Genomic DNA, 15,376 nt, shown 5'->3' with positions numbered 1-15,376 from the left:
TCTAAAGCACATTTTTCAAAGGGCATTCCATCTAAAAGGCTAGGATTTTTTAAATAATATTATTTAAAGACTAACAGAAGCGTGGACATTTTTATTTTTTTAAAAACTAAAAACGTCTTGATTTTTTAAAAACTATTTTTCAAAGGACTAAACCAAGAGCGGATTTGTATAAAAAATATTTTTTAAAGGAACATGTTTTTTAATACTTTTTTCCGAAAAAAAAATTGGATTTTCTCATATAGTAAAGCTTTGCTCATAAGAGCTTGAATGCAAAAAGCTCTAATTTTGTAATAAAACTTTACCAAAACTTTGAAAACTTTCAAACTGTGATGACAGTTGCAATTCAAAAATTAAAAAAAGAAAAACTGGAAATATGTTACCCTCTCAGGAAAATTGCTTCCTCAATGTACCGCAGGATTTTTTGATTTGCACCACCATTCATAAGGCCAGACAGTTGGGCATCTTTCAAAGTGAAATCTATGTGCGTGTGTCATTGAACAAAACAACACGCCACACCAAGGTTTTTGCCAATTCGGAAAATCCCTATTTCAATGAGGTAAGTCCCCGGGGCAAAAATTATTCCAACGATGGTAATTTTGATTTCCTTAAGTATTTTGTCTTTGAGCTGAAATGTACTTTGGTGGAACTGTTGCGTTTGACCATCCGCTATGAGGTCAAAAGACGAACGCCATGCCGCAAAGATACCACCCTGGGAGAACTACTGGTCGACATGCAAAGTGTTTGGCATCAGGGCAATCGCTGTTACTTTAAGAAGTGGGGACGCTTGGAGGCTGCCATTGAGGGTGAGGGTTCCCAAAGAGAGGGAAAGAGTGAAAATCACGGCGATGGTCCCCGGGGTTATTTGCAAATTGATTTGGCCATTGTTTCTCAGGCAACGAATCCTCAGACGTTGTTAAGGCCAGGTGAAGAGGATGGGGAGGATATGCAGAGCGTAACCACAAATGTGTGGCAAATTAATCAGGATTATGATAATATTGAAAAGTGGGTTTTTGAAAATTGAAATGGAAATTGATATGATTTTCTTTTTTTCAAAATTTCCAGAAATTTATTGGATAATGTGGAGGCGGAGGTGCGTTGCAATATTCTCTATAGTGTGATATTTTATCGTGGCATTATGGCCAAGAAATCGGATTATTTTTTGCAAGTAGATTTTTTATTTTTTTTCTGAAAAAATCGTCCCTAAAAAAACTTTCTCCAAAGTTTAGATTCCATCCCTTTAAAGGCAAAACTTCGCTTGCCAAAAATACCCAATATCCTGTATGGAATCAGGAAGCCCATTTTGCCTGGATATATCCATCACTATCCCAAACTTTACTGCTGCAGTTAATGGCCCAGGAGCAGCTGCAATGGAAATGCCTGGCCGAATACGAAATTCATTTTCAGGACATAGCCTTCAAAGGTAGCGGAACCCTTACTTCTAGGGAAGATCGTGGATTTTTTTTAAATTTTGTTTCTCATTTCCCCCCTAGATAAACCCTTTTTGGGCCCCTGTTTTATACATTTCTATGACAGTCTTATTCCGACCAAATATATTGGACGTCTATTATTTGAGATTCGTTCTGAATGTTTGGAATCTCCACCAATCACAAGGAATTTAAATATTAAATCCATACCTCCATTGGATGAATCCCGCCATTGGCAAGAGGAATCGTTTCTGGTGGAGTTTTTGCTACTGCAAGGAGAATTTATGCATGGCAATGTCAGTAATTGTAAAATTCAAATGAAGATGGCGGGTAGGTCCAAAGGATTGTTATAAAAATATTTTTCAAAGGGTTGTTTAAAAAAATTGTTTCGCAGGACCTCAGAGGCGTAGATTTGTTAAAAAATATTTTTAAAGGCCTCAGAGGCCTCTTTAGACCCATTGAAAAATATTTTGAAAGAGCCTCAGAGGCCTTTTTAACCCCTTGAAAAATATTTTGAAAGGATTTCAAAGGCCTCTTTTGACCCCTTGAAAATTTTCCACGCCTGTGCAGGGCCCTTGAAAAATATTGTTTTAAAAATCTCAGAGGCCTTTTTAGACCCCTTGAAAATAATTTTGAAAGGGCCTCAGAGAACTTTTTAAACCCCTTGAAAAATAGTTTGAAAGGATTTTAAAGGCCTCTTTTGACCCCTTAAAAATTTTTCCACGCCTGTGCAGGACCTTGGAAAAATATTTATATATATAAATCCACGCATATATGGATCCCTTGAAAAATAATTTTCCCTATTCATAATTTCAGAAGCCTCTTCAAATTCCGTGGAATGTTTCCTCAAGCCATATCCCGCCAAGAAAGGTCCAAAAATTGCCAAACCTTTGAAATATTTCCAACAAGAGTCACCCTATAAGACCATAACGATGCGTCTGCAATTACCTGATTATCGTCATAAGGATAAAAGTGCCAAATTTTTTCAAGAACTTAAGGATATCATCCAGCAGGAATTGGACAAATTTCATCAATTCCAAGTTCTCTATGGCGAACATCGTCAGGCTCAATTAAAGATACTAAGATATATTTGCACAAGGCTATTATATTTTATAAAGACTTCTGTGGACTCACATAGACTGGAATATCGAGGTCCCAAGGAACCCACACAGTGGGATGTCAGATGTTTATCTTATATGCAGGATTATCTGGTAAGGTCATGAGGAAAACTTATTCAAATCATCAGCCTCCTGATTTGATATAAATTTTTGATACCTTCTCCTCCATTAGCTAAAATTTTCCGAAGATTTACGAAATTTACGCTCAACTCTTAAACCGGCTGATGACAAGGTCATGGAACAGTCTATAGAAAAAGTGCTGCAGGACCTTTCAAAATACATTATCGATCTTCAAAATCTACTGTCTGTAACTTGTCTACAAGATAAATGGCCAGATTTAGTTTTGATACTCCATGCCGGTAATAAAGAGTGCGGATTTTGCCGCCTTAATCCCAAATCCTTTATTTTTGCCGAATCACAATGGGAGGAGGAAGGATCATGGAATCAATGTTGGAAAGTTCGAAATTTTGTCTTCAAGGTAGGCGATTTTAAATTCCCCTTTTTTCAAGGTAACCCCCCTTCCTGCTCCACCCAGGACTCACATTGCCACCACACCTGCCGGCAATGTGGCTGCATTGCTGGCATTCTCCTTGGCTGCCTGAGCATAACCACTGAACGGGAGCATTCCCTATTGTTGAATAAAATCAAACAGGAGTGGTCAAACCCTGAGCCATTTTATTATCGTCCTTTGAAGGCCTTTACCCGCTACAACTGTCGTATATTCATACATCAAGCCAAGATTCGACCAGGATCAGATCGTAATGGCCTCTGTGATCCCTATGTACGGATAATGTTTGGTCCACATGCAGCCGAGACACCAATACTCTTTACCACCCTCTCACCCATATGGAATGCGGTCATAACACTGAACAATGTGACCTTGCCAGGACCGATCGAGTGGTATGGTAACACCAATTCTCCTCTCCTTGCCATCGAATTATATGATACGGATCGTAGAACTGCCGATGATTATTTGGGTTGTGGGATACTCCCTGTGACAGTTATAGCTGCGGAGAGGCACCAAGATTTGGAAAATAAAATGGATGGTCATAAACATGCCTTGGAAAAATACATGGCCTTACAGAATCTATCTCCACCTCCGCTACGATGGTTGCCAATATCCTTGAATGGTACCATTAGGGCAGAGATTTTAATTTCAGCTGAGCTGGTGGAGGCAGCAAATGAAGAAGATGCGGATTCGTTGGAGCTGGCCTTGGTTACAGTGGGCATACCGGCGGCCATTAGACCAACTATGAAAAATTATGTGTAAGTGTTAGTGTATTCACCACTATATTTTCTATAGAAAAAATTCACCTCAACCTCGGTTACCAACTGAGGTAATTTTTTCTATAGAAAAAAATTCATCTCGACCTCAGTTACCAACTGAGGTAATTTTTTCTATAGAAAAAAATTCACCTCGACCTCAGTTACCAACTGAGGTAATTTTTTCTATAGAAAAAAAAATCACCTCGACCTCAGTTACCAACTGAGGTAATTTTTTTCAATAGAAAACAATTCACCACGACCTCAGTTACCAACTGAGGTAATTTTTTTTCTATAGAAAAAAATAATTTTTTTTCTATAGAAAAAAATTCACCTCGACCTCAGTTACCACCTGAGGCAATTTTTTTCAATAGAAAAAAATTCACCTCGACCTCAGTTACCAACTGAGGTAATTTTTTTCTATAGAACAAAATTCACCTCGACCTCAGTTACCAACAGAGGCGATTTTTTTCTATAGAAAAAAATTCACCTCGACCTCTTTTCTTTCTTATCAAATGAGGCAATTTTCTTCGATAGAAAAAATTCACCACAATTTCATTTAACCACCTCCAAAATAATTTTCAGCCTCGAAGTCATATTTGCCGGTTTACGAAATTACACGAAGACAAGTGTCTTCTCGGGGAGGCATCGGGTCAAGTTAATGATGGCTGATCTGTTGCTGGTCAGTGGCTTATCCACAGCCAGACTGGGGAATAGCTTCAATTTCTTAATTTCCTATGCCTCGGGAGTTGTGGTAAGGCAACCGAAAAGTAGTCCCCCTGAAAAGAAACCCTCCCATATTTCACCTTTACAGAGCCTGCCCGAACAATTAGAATATTGGCCGGCAATTATTGCCACAGATGTGGTGATTTCTGCCAAAGAACAGGAAACCACTGTGGGGGCAGTTCTAATATCGAATGCCAAGCGTTATTTGGAACTACACAAGGATATCAAGTGTGTTCCTCGAGAAGATGATGACGAACTGTCAAATGCGGAAACAAACACCACATTACACCTGACCACAGATGTGGAATCAGAATCGATGCCACTTTTAAAGAAATCTCCCAAAAAATCCCCATGGAGAGGTATATTCCATAAAAAATCTCCCCAGAAAATAACTGGAGAACCTCAGAATCTCGAGGATGAAAGGCAGTTCAATTGGTGGACTAAATTTTATAATTCCATAAATGTTGAAGAATCCTGTAGCGCCGTATCTCGTTTCAAACACCGTCTGTGTATCTATCCGAATGAGTTGGAAAAACAATCGGAATTTAGTTATCTCAGAGATTGGTCGGAAACCTTTCAATTGGTACATGGTGTGAGAAGTAACAATAATCCCCTGACCAAGGAAGAAATTTATGCCACCTTGAAAATGAAAATCAAAGTGACAGCATGTCAGTGTCGGGGAGGTGGAATGGAAAGGTTGGAAGGTTATTTACTGAAACCCTTAGCCACTGCCTTGAATCCCCGCTATCAGATGCAATTGCAGTCGCTAGCGGATTTGGTAAAGGTTGTCGTTCGGGTATATGTTGTACAAGGTTTACAGTTGCGTCCCGGAGAAAAACATGCCCAGGCTGATGCCTATGTTCGGGTTCAATGGGGCCGTACACAAATTTCCAATCGTGCCGAATTTGTGCCAAACGAAAGTAATCCGATATTTGGAAAATGTTTTCAATTGGAGGGTCTATTGCCAAGGTAAATAACAGACTATTTTTTCTCTATAACAATAATTTTTTAAAATATCCACGCCTCAATGTAGGCTTTGAAAAATGTGTTTTTCTTAATATCCACGCCTCAATGTAGGCTTTGAAAAATGTGTTTTTCTTAATATCCACGCCTCAATGTAGGCTTTGAAAAATAATTTAAAAAAATCCACGCCTCAATGTAGGCTTTGAAAAATAATTAAAAAAATCCATGCCTCAAAGTAGGCTTTAAAAAAATAAATTAAAAAAAAAATCCACGCCTCAATGTAGGCTTTGAAAAATAATTAAAAAAAATACACGCCTCAATGTAGGCTTTGAAAAATAATTCAACGCTTCAGTATAGCATTTGTAAAATATATTTTTGTTAATCCATCCCTCAGAGTATGCTATATAAAAATACTTTTTTTTTTAATATGACGCCTAAGTGTATGCTTTAAAATATTTAAAACAAAAATCCTCTCCTCCGCGTATCCTTCAAATTTGTTTTAAATAAATTCCATTTCTTTCCAGGGAACATATATTGGATGTGTCGATATTCAATCGCCACAGTTTACGCGATGAACCCATTGGCTCTACCTCCATTGATTTGGAAGACAGATGGCGTAGCAGGCATCGAGCCACAGTGGGCATTGCCAATGAATTTTCAAGGTAAAAACACATCTATATTTTAAAGTACTTCAAGAATATACATTTTATTATCGCCCCTATTATACCCACCCTCCCCCTTCCCTAGTATTGGCTATAATAAATGGAGAGATTCCCAGACTCCCAGGGAAATCCTAGAGGACCTTTGTAAGAAAAATGACATAAAATTACCCCGCTATAAGGACAATAGAATAGAAGTTGATGGTGTGTCCTTTGAGGATGAAACCATTTTAGCCTTAGGTAAAAATCTCCTGAATTTTAGATATTTTTTTTCTAAAAAAAAACATTCCTTTAGATGAAGATCCTCGCGAACGTTTGGCTTTGACGGCATTGAAAAATCTCCAAACCCTACCATCATTTGGTTACAAATTAATACCCGAACACGTGGAGACACGTTCCTTATATCGCAGTGAATGTCCTGGAATTGAACAGGTAATCTGGCACCTGTACACCAACACATAAACAAGCACTCTATAAAAAAGTATCAATTATCGGCATTTATCTTCGGCTACATTTCCCAAAAAAAAAAAAATCTAAATATTTGATTTGAAATGTAAACCAATTATTTTCTTCGCGCTCTCCTTCTTCTTCTTTTCGGCAGGGTAAAATCCAATTGTGGCTGGAATTGTTCGATGGCAATCTGAATTTACCACCGGTCATCGATATTACACCTCAGCCACCGGAGCTATTTGAATTACGCCTCGTTATTTTCAGTGTCAGCGATGTGGTGCTGGATGAACGAAATATTTTCGGCAATGCCATGAGTGATATCTATGTCAAGGGGTAAGTTAGGGATACAAATAAGGGTAAGAGAATATAAAGGGGCTGGGGGTGATTGTTTTCTTTTTTATGTCTGGCCACTCTAAATATGAGCAGAGAAATTAATATGCCTCAGATTAACCCAGCAACTAACAATCAAATGCTAACTAATGGCCCAATTATTTTAAAATTGAAATAGTATATGGGTGCGTCCATAAAAAATTTAAAAAAATTTCTATGAAAATCTTGGGTTATGGTCCATTAAAAAAAAGCCCTTGAAAAATATGTCTTAATAAATCCACGCCTCTATAGACCCCTTGAAAAATATGTCTTAATAAATCCACGCCTCTATAGACCCCTTGAAAAATATGTCTTAATAAATCCACGCCTCTATAGACCCCATGAAAAATATGTCTTAATAAATCCACGCCTCTATAGACCCCTTGAAAAATATGTCTTAATAAATCCACGCCTCTATAGACCCCTTGAAAAATATGTCTTAATAAATCCACGCCTCTATAGACCCCTTGAAAAATATGTCTTAATAAATCTACGCCTCTATAGACCCCTTGAAAAATATGTCTTAATAAATCCACGCCTTTGGACCTCCACGCCTCCGTCCGTCCGTCTGCCTGTCAATGTTAAATTGTAAACAAAGTACAGTTCGCATTTATGATCCGATTTGGATGAAATTTGGCATAGGTCACTTATTTGACCCAAGGACGAACCCTATTGTAATTGGGAAAAATCGGTTCAGATTTTGATATAGCTCCCATATATATTTCCCTCCGATTCGATGTAAACGGTCCCTATATATCTTTCGATTTGCACGAAATTTGGCACAGCGTAATGCATTAGGTCTAGAATGATGTGTGTTAAGTTTCCTGAAAATCGGTTCAGATTTTGATATAGCTCCCATATATATATTCGTCCGATTTAAGGTAAATGGTGCACCAAAGTCCCTATATATCGTTCGATTTGTACGAAATTTGGCACAGAGTAATGAGTTAGGTCTAGAATGAAGTGTGTTCATTTTTGTGAAAATCGGTTCAGATTTAGATATAGCTCCCATATATATTTTCTTCCGATTTAATGTAAATGGTGCAAGAAAGTCCCTATATATCTTTCGATTTACACGAAATTTGGCACAGCGTAAAGAATTAGGTTTAGAATGATGTGTGTTAAGTTTCCTGAAAATCGGGTCAGATTTGGATATAGCTCCCATATATATTTTCGTCCGATCTAAGGCAAAAGGTATACCAAAGTCCCGATACATCTTTCGATTAGCACGAAATTTGGCACAGCGTAATGAATAAGGCCTAGAATGATGTGTGTTAAGTTTCCCGAAAATCGATTCAGATTTAGATATAGCTCTCATATATATTTTCGTCCGATTTAATGCAAATGGTCCACCAAAGTCCCTATATATCTTTCGATTTGCACGAAATTTGGCACAGCGTAATGAATTAGGTCTAGAATGATGTGTGTTAAGTTTTCCGAAAATCGATTCAGATTTAGATATAGCTCCCATATATATTTTCGTCCGATGTAAGGTAAATGGTGTAACAAAGTTCCTATATATCTTTCGATTTGCACGAAATTTGGCACAGCGTAAAGAATTAAGTTTGGAATGATTTGTGCTAAGTTTGGAGAAAAACGGTTCAGATTTAGATATAGCTCCCATATATATATATTTTCGTCCGATTTAATGTAAATGGTGCATTGAAATCCCTATATATCTCTCGATTTTCACGAAATTTGGCACAGCGTAATGCATTAGGTCTAGAATGATGTGGGTTAAGTTTCCTGAAAATCGGTAATGCATTAGGTCTAGAATGATGTGTGTCAGATATAACTCCCATATATATTTTCGTCCGATTTAATGTAAATGGTGTACCAAAGTCCCTATATATCTTTCGATTTGCACGAAATTTGGCACAGTGTAATGAATTAGGTCTAGAATGATGTATGTTAAGTTTCCTGAAAATCGGTTCGGATTTAGATATAGATCCTATCCATGTTTATGGATCCAATTTCATTTTACTGGTCCTTTAAAAATGCGACGTCTGTTAGAAGTCATCTGTTGAATATACCCAAAGTGGTGAAGGGTATCATATAGTCGGCCCCGTCCGACTTTACTACTTTCCTTACTGGTTTTTATTTTAAGCATTGCATGACCTTATGGACTTACCCATAAGGTCATTCCGATGTATTTCTGGCCTCTTGCGATATTTTTTTTTTAATTCCTTGCCAGATTGATTTCAGATTTAGTTTTAAATATTTTTTTTTGTTTTTTTGTCTGCTGTATTTCATTGTTCCCTTTTTTATTATTTTTGTTAGTTGGTGTTCTAATCCTGATCAGGCCCAGACCACAGATATCCATTACCGTTCGCTGAATGGTGAGGGTAAATTTAATTGGCGCATGATATTTCCCTTGAAATACTCCAGCATTGAGGATAGGGTAAGTATTGAGATGGTCCTCCAACGGAGAAATTTTTCTTCGGATATGAAATTAAAAAAGAAATAATAATGAGCTCTAATTAAATTTAATTGTGTGACCGCCAAAAATGATAGATGTTTCGGGATATTCCTTGGCAGGTCAAAGGTTGATGCTAGCTCTAAAGCAGACCAAGTGATAATTAGTGCTAGGCTTGTTACGAAAAATATCAAATGGCAAATATTTTCAATAATTAAAATGAAACAAAAAATTCTTTAAAAATTCGACATTGTTATCCTTGTTGTCCTGACAAGGATATGTTCCTGGTTTCCTAACAAATATGGATTTTATATTTCATTTTTCCTTGGCTGGCAAAGGTAAGCATAAATCCTCATTAGAATTAATGAGAGCTTTGACCAGCCAACTCAAAGGACAACCTATACCCCGGTCATGGTTCCCAGGACATTATCACATTATTATATTTATTGCCACACACACACTTACACACCTGCATATGTATATATGCACATATAAATGAAACTGATTATGAATTGGTGTTTATTACACAGCCATCATTTGTACTCTCTTCTCACCCTCTCTGTCTCCCCTCTTTGGTCCTTGCAGATGCTGGTCAAACGCAAAACCGGTCTCATGGAGGAATACCACAGCAAACAACCACCCAAACTCTATCTGCAAATCTGGGACGATGATATTATCTCACAGGATGATTTTCTTGGCTCCCTGGAAATAAATCTGTCGAATTTTCCTCAACCTTTTGAGACGGCCAAGAAATGTCAATTAATCACAGAGGAAAATCGGATTGACATCACTCAGCGGGGAGCCAAAGCGTGTGCAGCTGGGGGAGTGAAATTTGTGAATCTTTTTCGTGAAAAGAAAATTCGTGGCTGGTTTCCTGTACGAGGAAATATTCCCGACATGGGCAATAAATTGGGTATGGCGGGGAAAATTGAAATGGAATTGGAACTATTGACGGAGAAGGAGGCAGCCCTGTATCCAGCGGGATTGGGTAGGAATCCACCAAATGCTTTGCCAGAACCAAGGTGAGAAAAAAGGGGACATAGGAAAATATATATTTTTAGGGGAACCACTAGAGGCTGGTTCAAAAAATATTATTAAGGGTACCATACAGAAGTGGATTTATTAAATGATATTTTTCAAGTGTCCCTGGCGTGGAGTTATTAAAAAAATATTTTTCAAGGGTCCCAAAGAAGTCGTGGATTTATTAAAAGGGTCCCAAAGAAGGCGTGGATTTATTAAAAGGGTCCCAAAGAAGGCGTGGATTTATTAAAAGGGTCCCAAAGAAGTCGTGGATTTATTAAAAGGCTCCCAAAGAAGTCGTGGATTTATTAAAAGGGTCCCAAAGAAGGCGTGGATTTATTAATAGGGTCCCAAAGAAGGCGTGGATTTATTAATAGGGTCCCAAAGAAGGCGTGGATTTATTAATAGGGTCCCAAAGAAGGCGTGGATTTTTTAACAGGGTCCCAAAGAAGGCGTGGATTTTTTAACAGGTCCCAAAGAAGGCGTGGATTTATTAATAGGGTCCCAAAGAAGGCGTGGATTTATTAATAGGGTCCCAAAGAAGGCGTGGATTTATTAAAAGGATCCCAAAGAAGGCGTGGATTTATTAAAAGGGTCCCAAAGAAGTCGTGGATTTATTAAAAGGCTCCCAAAGAAGTCGTGGATTTATTAAAAGGGTCCCAAAGAAGGCGTGGATTTTATTAAGAAGGCGTGGATTTATTAATAGGGTCCCAAAGAAGGCGTGGATTTATTAAAAGGGTCCCAAAGAAGGCGTGGATTTATTAAAAGGGTCCCAAAGAAGTCGTGGATTTATTAAAAGGCTCCCAAAGAAGTCGTGGATTTATTAAAAGGGTCCCAAAGAAGGCGTGGATTTTTTAACTGGGTCCCAAAGAAGGCGTGGATTTTTTAACAGGGTCCCAAAGAAGGCGTGGATTTTTTAACAGGGTCCCAAAGAAGGCGTGGATTTATTAATAGGGTCCCAAAGAAGGCGTGGATTTATTAAAAGGGTCCCAAAGAAGGCGTGGATTTTTTAACTGGGTCCCAAAGAAGGCGTGGATTTTTTAACAGGGTCCCAAAGAAGGCGTGGATTTTTTAACAGGGTCCCAAAGAAGGCGTGGATTTTTTAACAGGGTCCCAAAGAAGGCCTGGATTTATTAATAGGGTCCCAAAGAAGGCGTGGATTTATTAATAGGGCCCCAAAGAAGGCGTGGATTTATTAATAGGGTCCCAAAGAAGGCGTGGATTTATTAATAGGGTCCCAAAGAAGGCGTGGATTTATTAATAGGGTCCCAAAGAAGGCGTGGATTTATTAATAGGGTCCCAAAGAAGTCGTGGATTTATTAATAGGGTCCCAAAGAAGGCGTGGATTTTTTAACTGGGTCCCAAAGAAGGCGTGGATTTTTTAACTGGGTCCCAAAGAAGGCGTGGATTTTTTAACAGAGTCCCAAAGAAGGCGTGGATTTTTTAACATGGTCCCAAAGAAGGCGTGGATTTATTAATAGGGTCCCAAAGAAGGCGTGGATTTATTAATAGGGTCCCAAAGAAGGCGTGGATTTTTTAACTGGGTCCCAAAGAAGGCGTGGATTTTTTAACATGGTCCCAAAGAAGGCGTGTATTTATTAATGGGTCCCAAAGAAGGCGTGGATTTATTAATAGGGCCCCAAAGAAGGCGTGGATTTTTTAACTGGGTCCCAAAGAAGGCGTGGATTTTTTAACAGGGTCCCAAAGAAGGCGTGGATTTTTTAACAGGGTCCCAAAGAAGGCGTGGATTTTTTAACTGGGTCCCAAAGAAGGCGTGGATTTATTAATAGGGTCCCAAAGAAGGCGTGGATTTATTAATAGGGTCCCAAAGAAGGCGTGGATTTATTAAAAGGGTCCCAAAGAAGGCGTGGATTTTTTAAAAATAATTTTTCAAGGTTCAAAAAGAAGGAGTGGATTTATTAAAAAAAATATCTTTAAGGGGTCCAAAAGGAGAACATTCATTAAAAAAATATTTTTCGAGGATCCTGCCCAGGCGTAGATTTCTTAAAAAAATATCTTCAAAGGTTCCAAAAGGGGAAGATTTATTAAAATACATTTTTCAAGTGTCCGGCACAGGCGTAGATTTCTTAAACCATATTTTTCAAGTGTCCTGACTTTTTTTCTTTAGCTGACTTGTGACAGAACTTTCGTTCCATAAGCCGAGCTTAGAAAAGATTTCCAGGCGCGTCGGTCTTTTGCGCAGTTTTTTCCAATTTGAAAGACCATTTTCGGCAATGTTGTCTTCTACTTGATCTTTCCATCGTATTGGTGGCCTTCCCCTTCTGCGTGAACCATCAGCTGGTTCGCTTTTATATGCCTTCTGGGCTGGGGCATCTTCATTCATTCCCACAACATTACCTAGCCAACGTAGTCGCTTCAGCTCAATACGTCTAACAATGTCGATGTCCGAGAATAGCTGGTACAACTCATGGTTCATTCGACGGCGATATTCACCGTCAACGCAGATCGGTCCATAGATCTTTCGGAGAATTTTTCTTTCAAATACTCCAAGAGCTGTCTCATCTGATTGTGTAAGTACCCATGCTTCAGAACCATATAACAGCACGGGTAGTATCAACGTCTTGTAGCTTGTGAGTTTGGTCTGGCGGGAGGTGGCCTTGCTTTTGAGTTGTTTGCTCAGACCGTAGTAGCATATGTTGGTCATCACTATCCTTCTTCGAATTTCAAAACTGATGTCATTCGTTTTATTTATGGCGGTACCAAGGTATATAAAATCTTCGACTACATCGAAGCTGTAGTTATCAAGTTCCATAGGTCCGAGTCTACTGGACGTCTTTGCGCGTTGATACCATCAGCTTGGTCTTCTCGCCGATTACTGCCAGACCCACTTTGGCAGCTCCTTCTCAATTTGTTCAAAGGTGGCTGTTACCGCTCTCAATGTTCTACCCATTATGTCGATGTCATCGGCTTAGGCGAGTAACATGTGTTGTTTGGTGTACAGAGTGTCATTCCTGTTCACTTTTGCCTCTCGTATGAACTTTTCCAGCAGGATGTTAAAAAGTCACACGACAAACTGTCACCTGGTCTGAATCCTCGTTCGGTATTAAAGGGCTCCGAGAGGTCCTTACCGACTTTAACTGCTGATTTTGTGCCAGTTAAAGTTATCCTGCATAGCCGAATTAATTTTGCAGGAATGCCAAACGCAGACATGGTTTTCTACACCTCTGAACGGATAGGGCTGTCGAATGCGGCTTTATAGTCGACGAATAGGTGGAATGTGTCGATGTGTTTTTCGTGTGTTTTTTTCCAGGATTTGGCGCAGAGTGAAAATCTGGCCAGGTCTGAAGCCACATAGGTATGGTCCAATAATGTCATTGACCATTGGCTTCAGTCGTGCACACAGTACGCTAGATAGCACTTTATATGCGATGGAAAGGAGACTTATTCCTCTTATTCCAAGGGTCCTAAAAATCGTAGATTATTTCAAGAGTCCAGCCCAGGAGTAGATTTGTTTAAAAATATTTTTCAAGGGTCCTGCAGCATCCTTAATTTTTTTAATAATTTTTTTTTGTTACAGACGTCCTCCAACCTCCTTCAATCCCCTAACAAATCCCTGGAAAGGTTTGAAACGTATAATCGCACCGAATTTTCTGAAATATTTTCTAATTCTTGGATTATTGGCCCTGTTGGGATTTTTAATATTTTTATTTGTTATGAATTTACCGTTGCTATTGGAACAATGGACATATTGATATTGTTATTTTTTGTTGTATTTGTAATTTTTAGCATATTATTTATTTATCGATTTTTTAAAATAAAAAAAATGATATTGTGTTGAAATATCCTTGTCTATTTATGGAACTTCGAAGTACGAAAGGTGGTGATTGGAATCTTTTTATACGTTTTTTTTAATACCGCAAGGGCATTTATCCTTTTTTCCAAAAAAAAAAATCTCAAATTACAAAAGCTGGACGTCTACTACTCAGTGACGTGAGTGTTTGTGTGTAGATGTACAGGACTTCCGATTTGGTTACCTTCACAACCACAAATTAAAAACCGAAAAATAACAACAACAACCAGTAAGGAAAATAGTAAAGTCGGACTGGGCCGACTATATTTTACCCTTCACCACTTTGGGGATATTCTACATATGTATCCTAACAGACGTCGCCTTTTCTAAGGAACATTGGCATAAAATTGACTGAACTTAAATATGCGATTTTTATCTATAAGTAAACCGACTAACATCAATTCTAACACATGCCATTCTGCAACCTATTCTAAATTGTGTAAATAGATTTAAAGTACACGCACTGTTTAAAATGTATCTATCAAGCGCCCATTGATTATTTGGTGTACAGTCGACATGAATACGTCGAAATTATGTATGGAAGCTAATCTGAACCGATTTCAAGGAAACTTGCTAGATATTAATTTTTATTAATTTCTGTACGTGTATGGGCCTTTAGTGTATCATTTACTTAAAATCGGACGAAAATATATATAGAAGGTATATGTAAATCTGAACCAATTTCAAGAAAACATGACACACGAACGGTTATAGTAACAGTACATTGTACTAAATTGTGTGCCGACCGGCCAATCTTTGGGTGCACAATTTGAATTAAATTGGTCGAAAATATATATTGAAGCTATATCTAAATCTGAACCGATTTTTACGAAACTTGGCACAAATCATTCAGAACCTAATTTAGTAACCCATGCCAAATTTCGTGCAAATCGAAAGTTATATAGGCACTTTGGAGCCCCATTTACCTCAGATCGGACGAAACTATATATGGGAGCTATATCTAAATCTGACCCGATTTTCTTGAAACTTGGCACAAATCATTCAGGACCTAATTCAGTACTCTATGCCAAATTTCGTGCAAATCGAAAGATATATAGGGACTTTAGTGCACCATTTGCCTTAAATCGGACGAAACTATATATGGGAGCTATATCTAAATCTGACCCGATTTTCTTGAAACTTAGCACACATCAATG

General features: G+C 38.2%; 1 protein-coding gene across 1 annotated transcript; it reads left to right on the top strand.

The window, feature by feature from the left end:
- Window positions 1-373: 373 nt before the first annotated feature.
- On the top strand, window positions 374-14,121 carry LOC133323376 (otoferlin). Its single transcript, XM_061532313.1, has 17 exons — window positions 374-556; window positions 611-1,002; window positions 1,063-1,165; window positions 1,222-1,420; window positions 1,491-1,754; window positions 2,241-2,635; window positions 2,715-3,020; window positions 3,078-3,808; window positions 4,391-4,559; window positions 4,620-5,500; window positions 6,019-6,156; window positions 6,242-6,393; window positions 6,449-6,585; window positions 6,755-6,936; window positions 9,253-9,373; window positions 9,974-10,410; window positions 13,947-14,121. Exons 1-17 carry the CDS (start codon window positions 374-376, stop codon window positions 14,119-14,121), a joined length of 4,965 nt encoding a protein of 1,654 aa, XP_061388297.1.
- Window positions 14,122-15,376: the final 1,255 nt, after the last annotated feature.

This window comes from Musca vetustissima, unplaced genomic scaffold (assembly GCF_032173495.1).
Source record: "Musca vetustissima isolate MV318-11 ecotype Yass unplaced genomic scaffold, APGP_CSIRO_Mvet_v1 utg1874, whole genome shotgun sequence".
NCBI lineage: Eukaryota > Metazoa > Arthropoda > Insecta > Diptera > Muscidae > Musca > Musca vetustissima.
The sequence above is the reverse complement of the archived record's forward strand: the minus strand, read 5'-3'. Positions and strand labels throughout refer to the sequence as shown.

Coding starts and splice junctions, on each gene's coding strand:
- LOC133323376 (XM_061532313.1), top strand. CDS start 374: ATGTTACCCTCTCAGGAAAATTGCTTCCTCAATGTACCGCAGGATTTT. Junction 1,166..1,221: donor AATCGGATTATTTTTTGCAA/GTAGATTTTTTA, acceptor CTTTCTCCAAAG/TTTAGATTCCATCCCTTTAA. Junction 5,501..6,018: donor TTGGAGGGTCTATTGCCAAG/GTAAATAACAGA, acceptor ATTTCTTTCCAG/GGAACATATATTGGATGTGT.